This window comes from Rousettus aegyptiacus, unplaced genomic scaffold, assembly GCF_014176215.1.
Source record: "Rousettus aegyptiacus isolate mRouAeg1 unplaced genomic scaffold, mRouAeg1.p scaffold_m13_p_1, whole genome shotgun sequence".
Lineage (NCBI taxonomy): Eukaryota > Metazoa > Chordata > Mammalia > Chiroptera > Pteropodidae > Rousettus > Rousettus aegyptiacus.
The window spans coordinates 12,260,036-12,275,189 of record NW_023416284.1 but is presented as its reverse complement, the minus strand read 5'-3'; the positions used below and the strand labels follow the sequence as shown (position 1 = coordinate 12,275,189).

General features: G+C 48.4%; 1 protein-coding gene across 1 annotated transcript; it reads right to left on the bottom strand.

The window, feature by feature from the left end:
- Window positions 1–263: 263 nt before the first annotated feature.
- On the bottom strand, window positions 264–14,672 carry PINK1 (PTEN induced kinase 1). The gene is made up of 8 exons (XM_016149189.2): window positions 14,224–14,672; window positions 9,622–9,906; window positions 8,108–8,208; window positions 5,004–5,186; window positions 4,329–4,492; window positions 3,115–3,242; window positions 2,527–2,763; window positions 264–1,708 (listed from the first exon to the last, which is right to left on the bottom strand). The coding sequence occupies exons 1-8, from the start codon at window positions 14,617–14,619 to the stop codon at window positions 1,451–1,453; spliced, it is 1,752 nt and encodes a 583-aa protein (XP_016004675.2). The 5' UTR covers window positions 14,620–14,672; the 3' UTR covers window positions 264–1,450.
- Window positions 14,673–15,154: the final 482 nt, after the last annotated feature.

Genomic DNA, 15,154 nt, shown 5'->3' with positions numbered 1-15,154 from the left:
TACTACACTGAGGCTGGTGGGGAATCACTGAAATGAGAAACATGGGGTGACAGCGCTTGCCTTCACGACAGAACTGTACAACTGCTCGGTTGAAAAGAACCTTAAACGTATGTTCGCGCACCTCAGGCAATGGCCGTGTCCCTAAAAAGCATGTGCAAAACTGTTAAGGCCTTCCCCATCGCTGGTCTCTGCCCACAAACTTTTCTTTATGGTGTAAGGGTCAGTTGGTCTTAAAGCCAAACAGTTCAAGGCACAGACGTATCTGCAGTTATGAACATGCGTTTAATTCTTCGCAATTCCTGTAAGAAATGCTAGTCAGTAGGAAATCAGCAAGTCTAAAACACCGTGCCGTTCCTTTTCATCTCATCGGCCATTTCGGCTCTGCTAGACCATGCGGTAGCTGGTGGAGCTCTGTGGAATGCGCCCTCAGAAACACCCCGGAGCTGTTTCAGAATGCACAGCTGAAGTGCAGAGGCTGCCTACTTCTTGCATGGTTTTTCATTCTGAAACTTGAACATACTGACCTGTACAAATGTTTGCCTTAGCTCAGGTAACATGCCACTAACAGCCACCAACTTGGCCTGGGTCTTCTCTCTAAAGTGGAGCGCAGGTCCGCCCCTCAGCCCAGCCTCATCTAATAGACCAGCTCGGCAATTAACTTCAGAGGGCTGTGAAGACAGGACATAGGCTTAAGGTAAGGCTTCTTGGTCAGCAGTTAACACCTGCGTGATCTCACCCAGTGCAGAGAACTCATTCTTTTGGATTTGTAGGCAGAGATCATAGCGCGTTAATTGTAGCATAGATACTTGGAGGGGCCTGGTGATTAGTCAGCACTGTTGCAGTGTTAGGCCCTTTGACATCTAGACCAGGGGTCAACAAACTGGCCCGTGGGCCAATCCAGCCTGCTGCCTTTTTTTTTTTAATGGCCTGCAGGCAAAAAGTGCTTTTTACGTTTTTAAGTGGTTAAAACAATTAAAAGAATACTTAATGGCAAGAAATTCAAAATTCCGTGTCCCTAAATAAAGCTGTATTGGCACACAGCCACGTTCGTTTACATGTTTAAGACTGCCTTGGTGCTCCAGTGGCAGCTGAGAGGCTGCCACGGCCTGGGTGTTTACTCGCTGGCCCTCTACGGGAAAGGTCTGCCGACTCCCGTCCAGATCAGTTTCTTCATTTTATAGGTAAGAGAACTTTAGACCATACAGGTTATATGATGCTTCCAAAACCACACAGCTAGAGTTAGTAGCTACAGACCGTAAACGTCACTCAGCTTGTTCCTCTCGTTTGCCAAACCAGAGGCCTTCCCTTCTGCTGACCAGCCCTCTCTCCGCCATCTTTACTCCTGACTCTCACTCTCACACCTGGGAGCCCCCTCTCTCAGCATTCACAGACCATCACGACACAGGTGCTGCCACGTTCTTTTAGTAATGCACCAGCTACATCAGAGCCATCACGGGGCTGCCCTCCAGGAGTAGAGGAGGAGGGCTGCCTGACACAGTGCCTCGTACTCCAGGTTGGCCAAAAATAACATCTTCATTTTTGTTTCCACACAGCTCTTCTCTGTAAGCCTGTCGGCCAACAGAGTGGCTGCCGATTGTTGGAGGAGCCAACCAATCATCTTGTCTAGTTTCAGATTCTTCAGGGCCAGAGTATGTTCACCCCAAAGGCTTAAATGAAGCACATTGGCCGCTACTCGGGCAGATGGTCTCTGCAACAGGAAGGGAAGCTGAGGTTTAGAACATCTGTGAAAAGTATCTGGCCCACAGCCCTCTTCGTTAATGAATCCTCGTTTCAGGGTCTTCCTTTCTCTGATCCCAACCAAATTCTTCTCTACCTTCCTCTCTCCTGACATATACTGGCTGTTCTCTACCCAGGCTCCAGGCTTTTCCACGTGTTTCCCCCCAGATGGAATAGCCTCTGTATCGTGGAGGCCCATAAACCTCCTTCTGTTTGAGCGCTGTCTGGAGTGAGGGGCGTTGTACCTCACAGTCACTGGCAGCAGCAGTAATTATTGTGACCGTGACAGCATGCTGTGCACGGTGAGGGGTAAGTGGAAGAACAAGAATTTGAACCCTGGTCTGTTTCTGCTCTTTCCACTAAGCATGCCACCTGAACCGGACCTGCTCCTGCTCCAACTGTGGCTTCCCATGTGTTAGCCTTTCGATTCCTTTAATTGCAGAATGTCCAGGTCTGCTCTCAGATGTCTTCACGTCTGTCTGTCTCATTAGATCTCAGCTGTTTCCATAAAGTACATCTGCATTATTGACAGTTCTTGAAAATGCATCTTTTTCCCTCTGAGTAACTGAAGCAACTAAAGCCAAGAAGAATTGAATTGCTGGAATTCTGACTACTTTGGTGGCTAGCTCCCTTACTCCTATTTATGTTTAAACCTGTTTTGTTCTATAGTTGGCCTTTACTTTTGTAAGACAGGAGCTGCCTGTCACCGTAGTGCTTGCCCAAACCCGATCTTTACTCTGGAACATGAACTGAGGGTTCCATCTGCACAAAACCTGGGGACAGCCTCACCTTGCTGGCCTCTCGCTGGAGCAGTGACCTCACCAGCTGCCTCACATCTAGAGGCACCGACTCGGGCAGTGCAGGCAGCTGAGCCTCTTGGTAATTGCGGCTTTCAAGATGGGCCCCGTCCTGGCCGTAAAAGGGGTTGGAGGACCCGAAGATTTCATAGGCGAGCGCTCCCACTGCCCAGGCGTCAGCCTTGCTGTAGTCGATCACTGCCCTGGGGCCAGGGCAGGCCGAAGACACCTGCTCGGAGAGCAAAGGTGAGTGGTCAGTCATTCTGCTGGCATTTTTAACTTCATGTTCCAGCTTGGCACCCGACTCACAGGCTAATCTGAACTCTGTCCCAAGGAACCCAGAGTTTGAGCTCAGATACAGAAGAATCAGCTTAGGCTGCCTGCCTGTGCTGACAAAGCTTCCATCTCCCAGGAACTTGAGAGAGACCCGCATTAAAACAGTGGCGGGGAAGGGACTGGTGCCAAATTATGGGTCATAAAAGATGCAAATGCCGAGGAAATCATGAGGTATCCAGTTGTGTACGATCAGTGGAAACAGAAGAGTCTGCTGATGGCACGTGACACGCTCAGCGGGACTCACCTCAGGAGCCATCAGGCAGCCGTTTCCGCCCCGATCCACATACCAGCTGGTGAAGGGCAGCTGCAGCCCGACGTGCTCATCAGCCAGGCAGCAACCGAAATCCGCGATCACCAACCAGGGGCAGCCGTCTGGGGAGGGACAGGCGAGGTGAGCCACTGGCTCTCTCTCATTTCTCCTCTGAGAGGCCCTCCTGTGTTCTTACTAAAGCCACCATCAAGACGTGGGTGACAGGGGCTAATGGACCCAGTGTTGGCCAGAAAGGCCCGGCTGGGACTCACTCCCCAGAGAGCCAGGACACCAACATGGAAATGCCTCGGAAATAAAAGCTCCCTGATGAAGCACCAAGCAAAGACCTGGATAAAAGTTTGCCTTAATCTAAATCTAGTAATCAGAGCTGTCCCAAGACTGAAGCTGCTGCTTGTCATTTACTTAACAGATGGTGCTTGGCTCAAATGACCTCAAAGGGCCCTTACACCCCAAGATTCTTTGATCTGAACTTGAAACCCCAAATCCAAACCTAAGAAAATTGCATTAAGAATTATTTGTAAAAGTATTCACACAGACTTCCTTTAAAAAGCCAGTTCCTCTAGTAATTTAATTGCATATTTACTAGTTCCTCTAGTAATTTAATTGCATAATTACTAGTTCCTCTAGTAATTTAATTGCATATTTAATTATTTTAAATCTAGTTCAATATTGATCAGATGACTCTCCTTGACAATATTCCCAGACAAGTGGCCAGTCTAGTTGAATGCTTCCAGTGATGGGGAACTCATTATTTCCAGAGGCAGTTGGACTTACATTTGGACAGCTTTCATGATTTGAAAATTCCTTCTCACATTGAGCTAAGGTCTTCTTCTCTTTAACTATATTCAAGAAAACTTCCACTACTGAGGTTTTTCTGTAAGTGGGCAATAGGAACTTGGGCACAAAACTATCACTCCACGAATCCCACAGAGAGAACAAAGCCTCCGTTTTGAAGGAGAGATTGTTCATGTCTTGTGCACAGAGTTAAATTTAGACACAACGACTTAATAATAGGGCATAAAAACCAAAAAGGACCTGAAGGGTCCTGATGTTCCCAGACTTTGTCTAGTGACCCCTGAAGCCCCAAGGCTGAGATCTAATGAGACAGACAGACGTGAAGACATCTGAGAGCAGACCTGGACATTCTGAAATAAAAGGAATCGAAAGGCTAACACATGGGCACGTACCTGCATCCATCTCCACGAGGATGTTGTCAGATTTTAAGTCTCTGTGTGCAACGCCCTGTTGAACCAGATGATCCACACCTTCCAAGAGCTGCAAGAGCATCACGGAGGCCAGGCGGGGGCTTGGGTTGTTCTCACGAAGGTACTGGCGCAGGGTGCAGGGGTAGCTAGTGGAGAGGGTGACAGAGCCTCTGCCTATTGCGCATTGATGATCCCTAGCATCTTATTTACTATTAGGATGATGGCCTTGCCTCTTCTGGAGCTTTTCAGTTTTTTCCCCAAGTATCCCTTCTGTTCCCACCCACCGTCCTGAAATTAGGAAGTAAGAGTTTGGGCCTCACATGTTGAAAGTGACACCAGAGATGCTCATTTCCTTAAAACACCCGTTATGGCACTACTATGGGCGGTGGAGAGGGAGGAATAACTGTTTATGGTAAAAAACGAAAAGCAGCCACAGAGAACGGCAACAGTCAAAAGCACTAAAAGCACTAGGTGAAAAATCTTTTCTAAATAAAGATAAGATTCTGCTTTCATGGAAAATCGTCCTAAAGGGAAACTGCCCCGGACATGGCCTTATCTCCCAGAGGTTAGGATCTCTTCCCTGTGCCCCTGGGCTCCGGGTGCTCAGAGGCCGGGACCAGCTCCCACTCCAGGTCCTGCCATAGGCCCGCCACTTACTTCTTCATAACGAGGAAAAGTGTCCGCCCGTGGCCCAGGCCCTCAGGGTGAAGTCGGGGGGGCAGTACATCAGGGTAGTCGACCAGGGCCCCTGGCAGCAGAGGGACAGACGAGGTGAAGGCGCGGAAGACCCGGATGATGTTGGGGTGAGGGGCCAGCTGCTTGGGCCCTCCCTTGGATTTTCTGTTTCAGCCAAAAGGGACAAATGTATGAGGCCAGTATCAGATACAACAGTTGGAAAGATAATAATAATCTAAAGCCAGAAAAAATATTGACATTCATTTATTCACCCATTTATTTGCCAAATATTTACTGTAGATCTGCTATGTGCCATGTAGAAAGCCTAGTTTTGGAGAAAAAGAAAAACCCATAAAGATGACTCATTACATTTGATGACTCCACTAGTCCATCTGTCCATCCATTCATCCATCTGTCCATCCATCCCATGTGGCAGACACAGTGGTCAAGAGCCCATGGAATCAGACTGCCTGGGTTTGGATTCCAGATCTGCCACTGTACGTCCTTGGCCAGGTTACTTAACTTCTCTGGGCTCAGTCTCAAATGCAGAAGGGGAACAGGTAGTAATATACCACATAAGGTTGTTAATACTTGTAAAGGATCTGGAATCTCTGTGATTCCAAGTTCTACTATAATACTCGGTATGTAGTATGAACTCAATAAACTTTTGTTGAATGAATGAATGAATGAATGAAGACACACTGCTCGTAGATGTGTCACCTGCCTGCCCTCCCACCCATCCTCCAGGGGCCCCATACCCACAGCCCTGCTGAGGCACAGCGGCTGTGTTCTGGACTGCGTGACTGCCTGCTGTGTACTAGCCCTGCCCCTCCACCAAAGCTGTCTGGACTAAGGGTGGGTAGGACCTGACCCAAGGGCCAATGAACCTGCAGTCACATATGAGAGCCAAATGGTTGGCAGCGAAGGGGAGGGGGCCAAATAGATTCTTTCTGAGCAGTGCAAATGAGGAAGCATGGCAGCAACCTGACAGTCCGCAGTGGGGCTGGCGAAAGGATGCCATGGGACTCGCCTGGGGCCATGAGAAGCCAAAGAGATGTGCGAGCCAAAGGTATGCACAACAGACGAGTGATGGGGTAAGAAATAAGGATATTGGGTGGAAGAGAGAGGAGAATGGAGCAGAAGTCTAGAGACATCAACAACGCTGAGGGTACATGCTGTCTGCCTTATCCCCAGAGCGCCTCGGTTCCCAAGCTTTGTAGATCCAGTCCACAAGAGGCCTTCTACTTCACCTGAGTGGGACCCTGCCCTACCCAATCAAAGGAGTTATAGCATTGTTCCCGTAGGCCGTTGGGGCTGGTGAGAGTCAGGATCACAGCTCAAGGCTGTCAGTGCTACATGGGAAAGCTCTGCCCATTGGTCATGGAAGCACAGAGGAAGACTGTGGCTGTGCTAGGGAGGTACGTGTGTGAGTGTGTTTGAGACCTGAAACAGGATAGGAGGCTGCAGCGGGGACAGCCCAAGGATAACTAACTGCATGGAGGAGCCTGGTGCCTCAGGGGAGGGCAGTATGAATTTGGTATGGTGGAACTTAGCATGTAAATGGGACAAGATGAGAAATGAGATCAGAGAAGTGAGAGGAGCAGATACAGAGGGCCGAGACTGAGGTCCCTAGATGAGCAAACGCCCAGTGGAATTACACCCAGAGCGCTCTCAGGGAACAGTGTTAGATAGTGACAGTACTTCAGGTAAAAGACCTGCCACATTCATCTAATTCAGCAGACACTCACTGAGCTGTGGGGGAACGCAGTAAACAGAACCACGTTTTGGGTTGCGTGTCCTGCACACAGAGTGTACGGTATAGCTGGAGACAGTGGAAAATAGAGACATCTATGATTTATGGTCAGATTGGTGACAAATACTATGGGAAAAAGGAAAAAAAACTAAGGAAACAGGACTGGAGAGTGGCAGGGACCCTGTCAGACGAGAGGTCCAGGCAGGCCTCTCTGCGGCAGATGTCGTAGTGCTCACAGCTACGTGACGGCGCCCTGTCAGCAGGCTGAAGCGAACACCGCAAAAGCAGCTGACCTTCAGATGTCCACTTCTGCCCACAAAGGAATTCGGAGAAGAGGATGACAGTGTCGAGCCCACCGAGCAGCTGCTTCCGTTGGCCTGCGCAGGCCTTCGGCCATCCCGCAGACTTCCAGGCCACGGAAGGGGTTGTCCACGTACGTTTCCTTAAGTTCCTATTTCTACTTTCCTGCTTCTGACAGAGCTGGATCTATAAATCAACCCTCCGACAATGTAGCAGGCCCACCTCTTCCTGGTGGTCTACAAATATTATGGGGAACACCAGTGCCTCTGTCATAAGCTCAAGCATGAATCTACCACATGTAGACACGGTCTACAAAGTCGCTACATCGTTCAGTCAGCATAGGCTGTCACCCACCCACTCTTCCCTCTGTAGACAATGCCTCTTTCCCTACTGCTTTGCAGAGCTAATGTCTACTGAGCCATCCTTCAAAAGGCAGCACAAGCTGTCCCTTCAAGAGGCCCTTCTGAGCAGCCCCACGTCTGCAATGCACACACCACCTCTGGGCTTCCTTAGCCCCTGAGAAGACACCATTCTAGGACTTACACTGGACTCTCCTCCTGACATCTGTAGCTCCTCTGGAGAACTCCACATGGAGAACTTCTGGGGAATGGGCCACTTTTTTTTTTTTTTTAATTTCTTGGCACAATCAGATACACCGAAGCTATTAGTGGAATGAATGTTACCTCCGCTGGGGACAAGTCAGTTGGTGTGGACAGGTGGTGCTCTACCTGAGCACTGCTTAGGAAGAATCAGAAATCAGATCGGTCTTCCACTTCCTAACTGGGCGTTTCTGGATGGCCCTCTCCCCCTGCTCCAGTGCGAAGGAGCCATCGGCACCTTCGGTTGGAGTCAGATGATCTGCAATCTCTCCCAAGTTAATTATCCACCAACTGAAAATCCATCAATAGCTACATCATTCGGTAAGCATTTACCATCCACCGTGTGTCATGTCACTGTGCTGAGTGCTGAGGACATATGATGGTTTTGCTCTCAAAGAACTCCCAGCCAATCAGGTGGGCAGATGGGCACTTACCTGTAAGTGACTGCTCCATATTCCCCGTCCAAGGCCACTCGACTAGCTGGGACTAGCTCCTGGCTCATTTTGCTAAAGATGGCTTCGCTGGAGGAGCCCGCCTGAAACACATTCATAATGAATCCAGGGTTACACAGACCCAAGCAGAATGGCAAGTCCAAGTCCTTAGAATGTGGACCAGGACAGCTAATGCCTAGAATTGGCTTTGACCTTCAAGATAAGAGAACCTCTCTGAAGTGGCAAGCCACGATTAGTTTCTTCTGGGAGAGAAGGCAGAGGTGTCATCCGTGTCAACTCAGAGGACACTTCCTACACCTCAAACTCTTGGCAGCTCAGGTGTCAGGGCAGAAAGAGATGTCAAGATGGTCACAGCATGCAACCCTTCTTCCTGCCATAGATGCCTCCGGTCACAACCAGGCTCACCCTTGCAGGCTCCCTTCAGCAGACAGGCCAGAACCAGACAGGCCCACCTTGGATGAAGTTGTGCTGCTCCACAGAAAGGCCTGCCCATCCCCCAGTAAGAAACAAACAAACACAAAAACACAAAGAAGAGGAAAAGCACCCTGCTTTCCTCATTTCATTACGAGTGGCTCTCAGGACCTGTGAAACTTGCTAGGTATCGAGAATATTCTCTAAGAATTAAGTCTTTAGCTTTCGTAAATGAAATAGCTGTCATGCCCCAAATGCTGGAAGTTTTGATGCTAAGATTGGATGTTTTATAGGCCAAGGATTTGGCTATGTTAGCTATTAACCCAGCTTGGAAGTGTAATAGCCTAACAACCTTCATTCCACAAATAAAATAGGAAACTGCATTCTTCAGTGTCCAGCATGAGCTGGGTGGCCGTTTTCTACCTTAGCCTTAAATAGATGCTCTGGGTGGGAGAAAGAACATCAGGTTTTGATGAATTTCCTAAACCCACCTATGTGATGGCAAGGCAAAGAAACTACTCTAAATAGAAATTTTTGTTTTTGTGGGAAAAAAGACTCAATTTCCCCAAGCCTTGAGTCCTCCAAGAGTTCAGAGCAGGGAGGTGAGGTGGAAGGGTGGGTTTAGAGGAAAGGAGAATGGCGCTTCCTCTCCAGTGAGGCAGGTCAAGGGAAGGAGGGAGAATGATGGTCACTGTAGTCCTGAAATTAACTAATAATCAGCCAGGACTGACAGGTGAGAACCCAGTGGTTTAGGCACTTGCTACTCAAGCTGTGGTTCACAGACCAGAGGCAGGGCATCCCCTGGGAGCTTGTCAGGGAGGCAGAGTCTCAGGCCCCACCTAAGACCTGCTGATCAGAATCTGCCTTTTGACCTGATCCCCAGGTGATTCATGGACATATTTCATTTTGAGACCTGCTGCTTCACACTCCTGTGTGAGAGGGTGAGGAAGCCTAACTATATAGATACCTGGACTGTGGAGAATCTGTCTTTTCCTATCTCCTTCTGGGGGAAAAACTGTCATCAGGTCCCCCATGATTGGCACTTTGAGAAATGCCTACTTTAAAGATGAAAGGCCCAGCCTTACCGAGATGTTCCACATCATCTTGATGGCCAACGGAAAGGCAGGGGCCCGTGGGGCTTGCTCTTTTTCTCCTCGTGAGATGATATCTGGGCCTCCCTCTGGAAGAAGCCTGGTGCTCTCTGACACCTCCAGTTTCTGGGGCAACACAGGCATGGTGGCTTCATACACAGCGGCACTGCAGCCCTTGCCAATGGACTGTCCTATGAGATACTCCTCCAGCTGGAAGCCCTGCCAGCATCTAGTGTCCAGCGGGTCGGGGAGCAGCTTGCTTTTCTGTGTAAAAATTGCCTGTGAGGGAAAAAAGCACACACTGTGAGCCAGGGAGACTAGAAAGGCTTAAGTAAAGGGAAATAGAGGAGGGGCATAATGGGCAAAGTCTTCACCGACAAGATCGAGGACTATTATCAACACAACAAAATTAGGTTTTACTGCTCAACTTAGGCTCAGGCCATCCTGCCTTTCGCATTATTCAGAATAATTTTTCTCAAACACTGTTGCTTCAATGCAATCACAGAGACAACACAACACAGAACGTTGTTAATGAAGAGGTCAGAACTACCAAATTCGGCAGCTAGCACACCACTCCTTTGCTGCCTGTCAAGCCCCCAGCACAGTGTTGGCGGGTTCTGATTATAGAGGCAGTTCTCATGCAGACCTTGACAGGCAGCTACTGGAAGGCTACCAGGAGCTGTAGATGGGCAGGCGTATGTAGTCGACAGCCACCCCTCCACTTGTGAATGACCTCAGGTTGCTTTTGCAGACAAGGGGGTAAAATCAGGAGGATCCTTGGAGCTGAGTCATTAAACCCTGTCTTCCTGTCTCTACCTCTCAGGAATCTGGCGGGCCCCCTCTGTTTTCAGAAAGGAAATAGGAGTATTTTGATGGAAACAGATGGAAGTGCAGATGCTGGTGGGGATGCACTAGGAAAGAGGCCACTTCCCAAACATCGAGTCCTTTCCTACTTCAGGCAGGTAACACTGCCCAGTCACCAGGCTCCGCCTCAACTCCTGTTTGATCTGCTGCTCCCTCCTTCCTGTGGTTAGTCACTCACCTCCAGACTTTCCCATTCTCAGGTCATCCCTTCACCAGCTTCTGAGCCAGATTAAACTACACTGTGTCCGCGTGGCACTCTTCTGTTCAAAAACTTAACCAACGGGTTATTCAGTGCCTTGTGCTGGTGTTTCCTGGATGTGAAAACCGTTTAGCCAGGCTGGCCTGTGCACTCACTACCCACGCTTCTCTTTCATGTGCCTCCCTCTAAACCTTTGCTCGCACTACTCCCCCCTCCGCCTGTTTCTATTGTATTGCTCTGCCTGGCTCATCCATCAAGTCCCCTCTGTATAGCCAGCCCTGATGACCCGGCCCACAGCAGCCTTTCCTTCTGGAGGATTCCTGAAGCACTTAGTATCTATAAGCTAATACACCTTTCACAGTAACTTCTACTTTTTTAAAAAATGAAAGTCTATCTTGTCTATTCGTTTCTAAATTCCATGGAGCAGAAGAAGTATTTTGCAGATCAGTCCTTTGTCAACCATGGTTTTGAGAATGAGATATATATATATTTTTAAGTTTTTATTCTGAAGTAATTATAGACTCGTAGGAAGTTGCAGATAGTACAGAGTGTTCTGTGTGTCCTTCATTCAATTTTCCCTAACAGTGACATCTTATAAAGCAGCAGTACAATATCGAAACTGGGAAAGTGATATTGGTACGCTGCTGTTAACCAGAGCTTACTCAGTTTTCACCATCTTTCTTAACCTACATTCGTGTGTGTGTGTGTGTATCTCTATGCAGTTTTATCCAAGGTAAGGATTTGAGTAATTGCCACCACAATCAAGATTCAGAGCTGTTCCATCGCCACGGAAGAACTCCTTTGTGTTCCCTCTTTGTATCTGCACCACCTCCAGCCAGTCCCTATTCCCTGGCATCCACTGATCTGTTCTCTATGTCTACAGTTTTGTCATTTAAAGAATCTTATATAGATGGAATCACACATATAATCTACTGGGCTTGACTTTTTACTAAGCATAACATCCTTGAGGCTCATTTAGGTCCTTACCTGAATCAAATACCTTGTTATTTCTTGCTTTTTCATTGTATGAATATATCAGAGTTTGTTTAACTATTCATCTGCTGAAGGATTGAAGGGTTGTTTGTATTTTGCCATTATGAATGAAGCTACTATGATTCATACATAGGGTTTAAAAATTACTTCTAAGAACTGTGGTAAAACATACATAAGATAAAACCGATCATTTTAACCATTTTTAAGTGTACAGTTCGGTGGCACTAAATACATTCACACTGCTGTGTAACCATCACCACCGTCTACCTCCAGAACTTCTTTCATCTTGCAAAACTTAAATTCTACATCCCTTCTCCTTCCAGCCCCTGGCAGCCCCCAGCCTACTTTCTGTCCCTACGAATTTGACTACTCTAAGTACCTTGCTTAGAATGGAATCCTACAGTATCTGTCTTTTTGTGACTGGCTTATTTAACTCAGCATAATGTCCCCACAGTTCATTCATGTTGTATGTAGTGTGTGTCAGAATTTACTTTTTTTAAGGCTGAATAATATTACATTGGATGTATTTACCATATTTTGCTTAATCCATTCTTCCATTGATAGACACTTGGGTTGCTTCCACCTTCTGACTATTGTGAATAATTCTGCTTATAACCAGAAAGGGAATTGCTGGGTCACGTGAGAATTCTATTTTTAATTTCTTGGGGATGCCATACTGTTCTCCATAGCAGCTGCCCATGTACAGGTTTTTATGTGAACTAAGTTTTGATTTCTCAGGGTAAATGCCCAAGACTGCAATAGCTGGGTCATGTGGTAATGCGTGTTTATTTAGCTTTGTAAGAAATTGCTAATTACTTTCCAGAGTGGTTGTACCATTTCATATTCTCACCAGCAGTCCAGTTTTTCTGCATCTTCACCAGCTTTTAGTATTATCACTATTTTTTCTTTTAGCTGTTCTATTAAGTATGCAGTGATACCACGTTGTATTTTCAATCTGCATTTCCTTATGGCTAGTGATGTTGAACGTCTTTTCATATACTTGTTTGGCATCTGTATCTCCTCTTCATGAAATACACACTTATGTCTTTTGCCTATTTTATAACCAGGTTTCCCCCCACATGCCTCCATCTAAAAGGAGCAGCCACCATTCTACTCTGGTCAGATACCATATGGAATTTTAGCATTAGAGTTAACAAAAGACGTCAAACACCTGAATTTTAAATTTAGTCATCAGCTAATTAAAATTTTAAGACACAGGAGGGTGAAATGTGAGAAAAGGACCTGCAGATGGTAAGCTTAGGAGGATTAAGCTCTTCAGTTAAAAAAAGCCTCCATGATTCTAAGCAGGATTATCAAATTTCCCACCCTTGACTTCTGCCAGCTAAGCTGTAGCAAGACAAGGACATCAGATGGGGACTAGGCCAGACGTCACCTGTCATCCCAAACTAGCCAGGGCTCAAACCTGTGACTCTGGTAACAAGAACTGGGCTGGAAACCAGGAAACGTGGGAGACACTGCTTTGTCCTTAACCAGCTGTGTCCTTGGGCAAGTCACTCTATCTTCCACTACCTCAGCCCAAAATTACAAATTATAGGGTCTGTACTAACTCTGACCGGCTCCAAACCCCAGGAAGACTGAGCTCCCCGGAAGAGGAAGAATTCTCCCAGCAGATAGCCTTCGGACTTGAACTACAACAATAGCTCTTTCCTGGGGTCTCCTGCCTGCCTACCTACCCCGAAGATTTTGGACTTGTCAACCTCCAAACTGCACAGCCAATTCCTTAAAATAAATCTGTCTGCAAACACATCCTATTGGTTCTGTTTCTCTGGAGAATCCTATTACAGATTTTCGGTAGAGCAGAAACAGAGGTCGCTGAGATATTTTAAGCATTTAAAAAAAAGCCTAAGAACCCATACGTATCCAGTCACTCCTGATAACACCACACAGGCTAATTAAAAACCATTAGGTGTAATGTTTTCTCCTGCTGTTCCCAGTTTTGACTTTGGCTTCGGCTGTATCACAAATTGTTTGGCTAACGGTGGAGGCAGACTGGCTCAGTGGTTAAGAGGACAGGCTTTGGGCACTGCTCTTTATAAGCTGTGTGTGTGACTTCGAGCAAGTTGCTTCATCTCTCCGCGCACATTTCCTTATCCATAAATTGGAAATGACGGCTACCTCAGGGGTAGAAGTGTTATGATTTGTCATTAAATTTTAGAAAATTCACACAAAGCTATTAGCAATGGTGCAGTAGTGGCTCTAACAAGCAGCGTTATCTACCAAAACATGCCGTTTGAGGAAAACACTAAAACAAATGTGAGGTGCCGCTCCCATACCAGGAGATCGGTAACATTAAAAATGAACTTCAATCTGCGATTTCTAAGGAATTGCTTGGTATGACAAGGATAAATCTTGATTCAGGGCCCCAATCAGTAAATGCCTCCCAGCCCCGCCCTTCACCACGCCCACAGGCTAGCCCCGCCCCTCGTGACTCTCAAGACCCCGCCCACGTCCCCAGCCCCTCAACCACCGACTGAGGGCCCAGCTCCTGGCCTGACAGTGGGCCCGCGGCCAGCGCTCACCTGGATCTCCTGACAGGCTGAGGCCGCCCGCCGGCCCTCCGCCTGCTTCTCCTCGACGAGGCCCAGCCCCAGCCCAAAGGCCAGAAAGACGGCCCGGCCGCAAGGGCCCGCGCCGCCCCGGGCCCGTACCAGGAACTGCCGCTGGAGCCGCGCCGCCAGCCCCGCCACCGACTGGCGGAAGAAGCGGTAGCGGTCGGGGAGCCCGAGCCCGAGCCTGCGCGGCTCCGCGCCGGGTCCCGCGGCCTGACCCGGGCGCTCTCCACGGCCCCAGGCCGTCGCGGGGCCCGGCCGCTCGGGCCGCCCCCAGCCGTAGGCCGGGCCAGGCTTGGCTGTGAAGCGCAGCAGCAGCGCTCGACCCAGCTGCAGGCCCCGGCCCAGCGCCTGTCGCACCGCCATGGTAGCGCCGCAGCTTGGTCCCCCAGCCGCCGCAGGCGTCGGGGACGCAGGTCACAACAACAAACTTCGGGGGCGGTGCTTCTGCGCAGGCGCGGGAGCTGATGGGCGGGGTCTCCGACTTGGCCGTTCCCCAGCTGTGCGCGCGAGGGCGCTGTGAGCGTACCTGGCGGTGGGTAATTTCTTGCCGTTTTGCACTTCTGAGCCAGGCAGTACTTCAGGATTTTATTTACATCGCTGGTCCTGGGCAAAATCGAGAAACTGAGAAGAGAAACTATTATCATTTACGGTGAATACCATTCACCGTGCCGGAGTCTTTACAACTGTTAATTTATTTAATATTCTGACCAATGAGATAGGAATATCATTTTTATAGGTAAGAAAACAGGTATAGAAAAGGCAGTGACAATCAGGTCACATACAGTAAGTGTCAGCTGAGTTTAAAGTTCTCTTGCCATGACTATTGAGTCTTTATCCTCCTCAATGCCCTTAGGCTCCTCTCTATAAGGCCACAGCCTCTGCTCGCTTCTTAGGATCC

What these genes read in the sequence shown, in the direction of transcription:
- PINK1 (XM_016149189.2), bottom strand. Translation starts at nt 14,619, where the DNA reads ATGGCGGTGCGACAGGCGCTGGGCCGGGGCCTGCAGCTGGGTCGAGCG. An exon ending in TATGGAGCAGTCACTTACAG is followed by an intron (nt 5,187 to 8,107) that starts GTAAGTGCCCAT and finishes TGGCTGAAACAG; the next exon opens with AAAATCCAAGGGAGGGCCCA. An exon ending in CCTCGTGGAGATGGATGCAG is followed by an intron (nt 3,243 to 4,328) that starts GTACGTGCCCAT and finishes GTCCCTCCCCAG; the next exon opens with ACGGCTGCCCCTGGTTGGTG.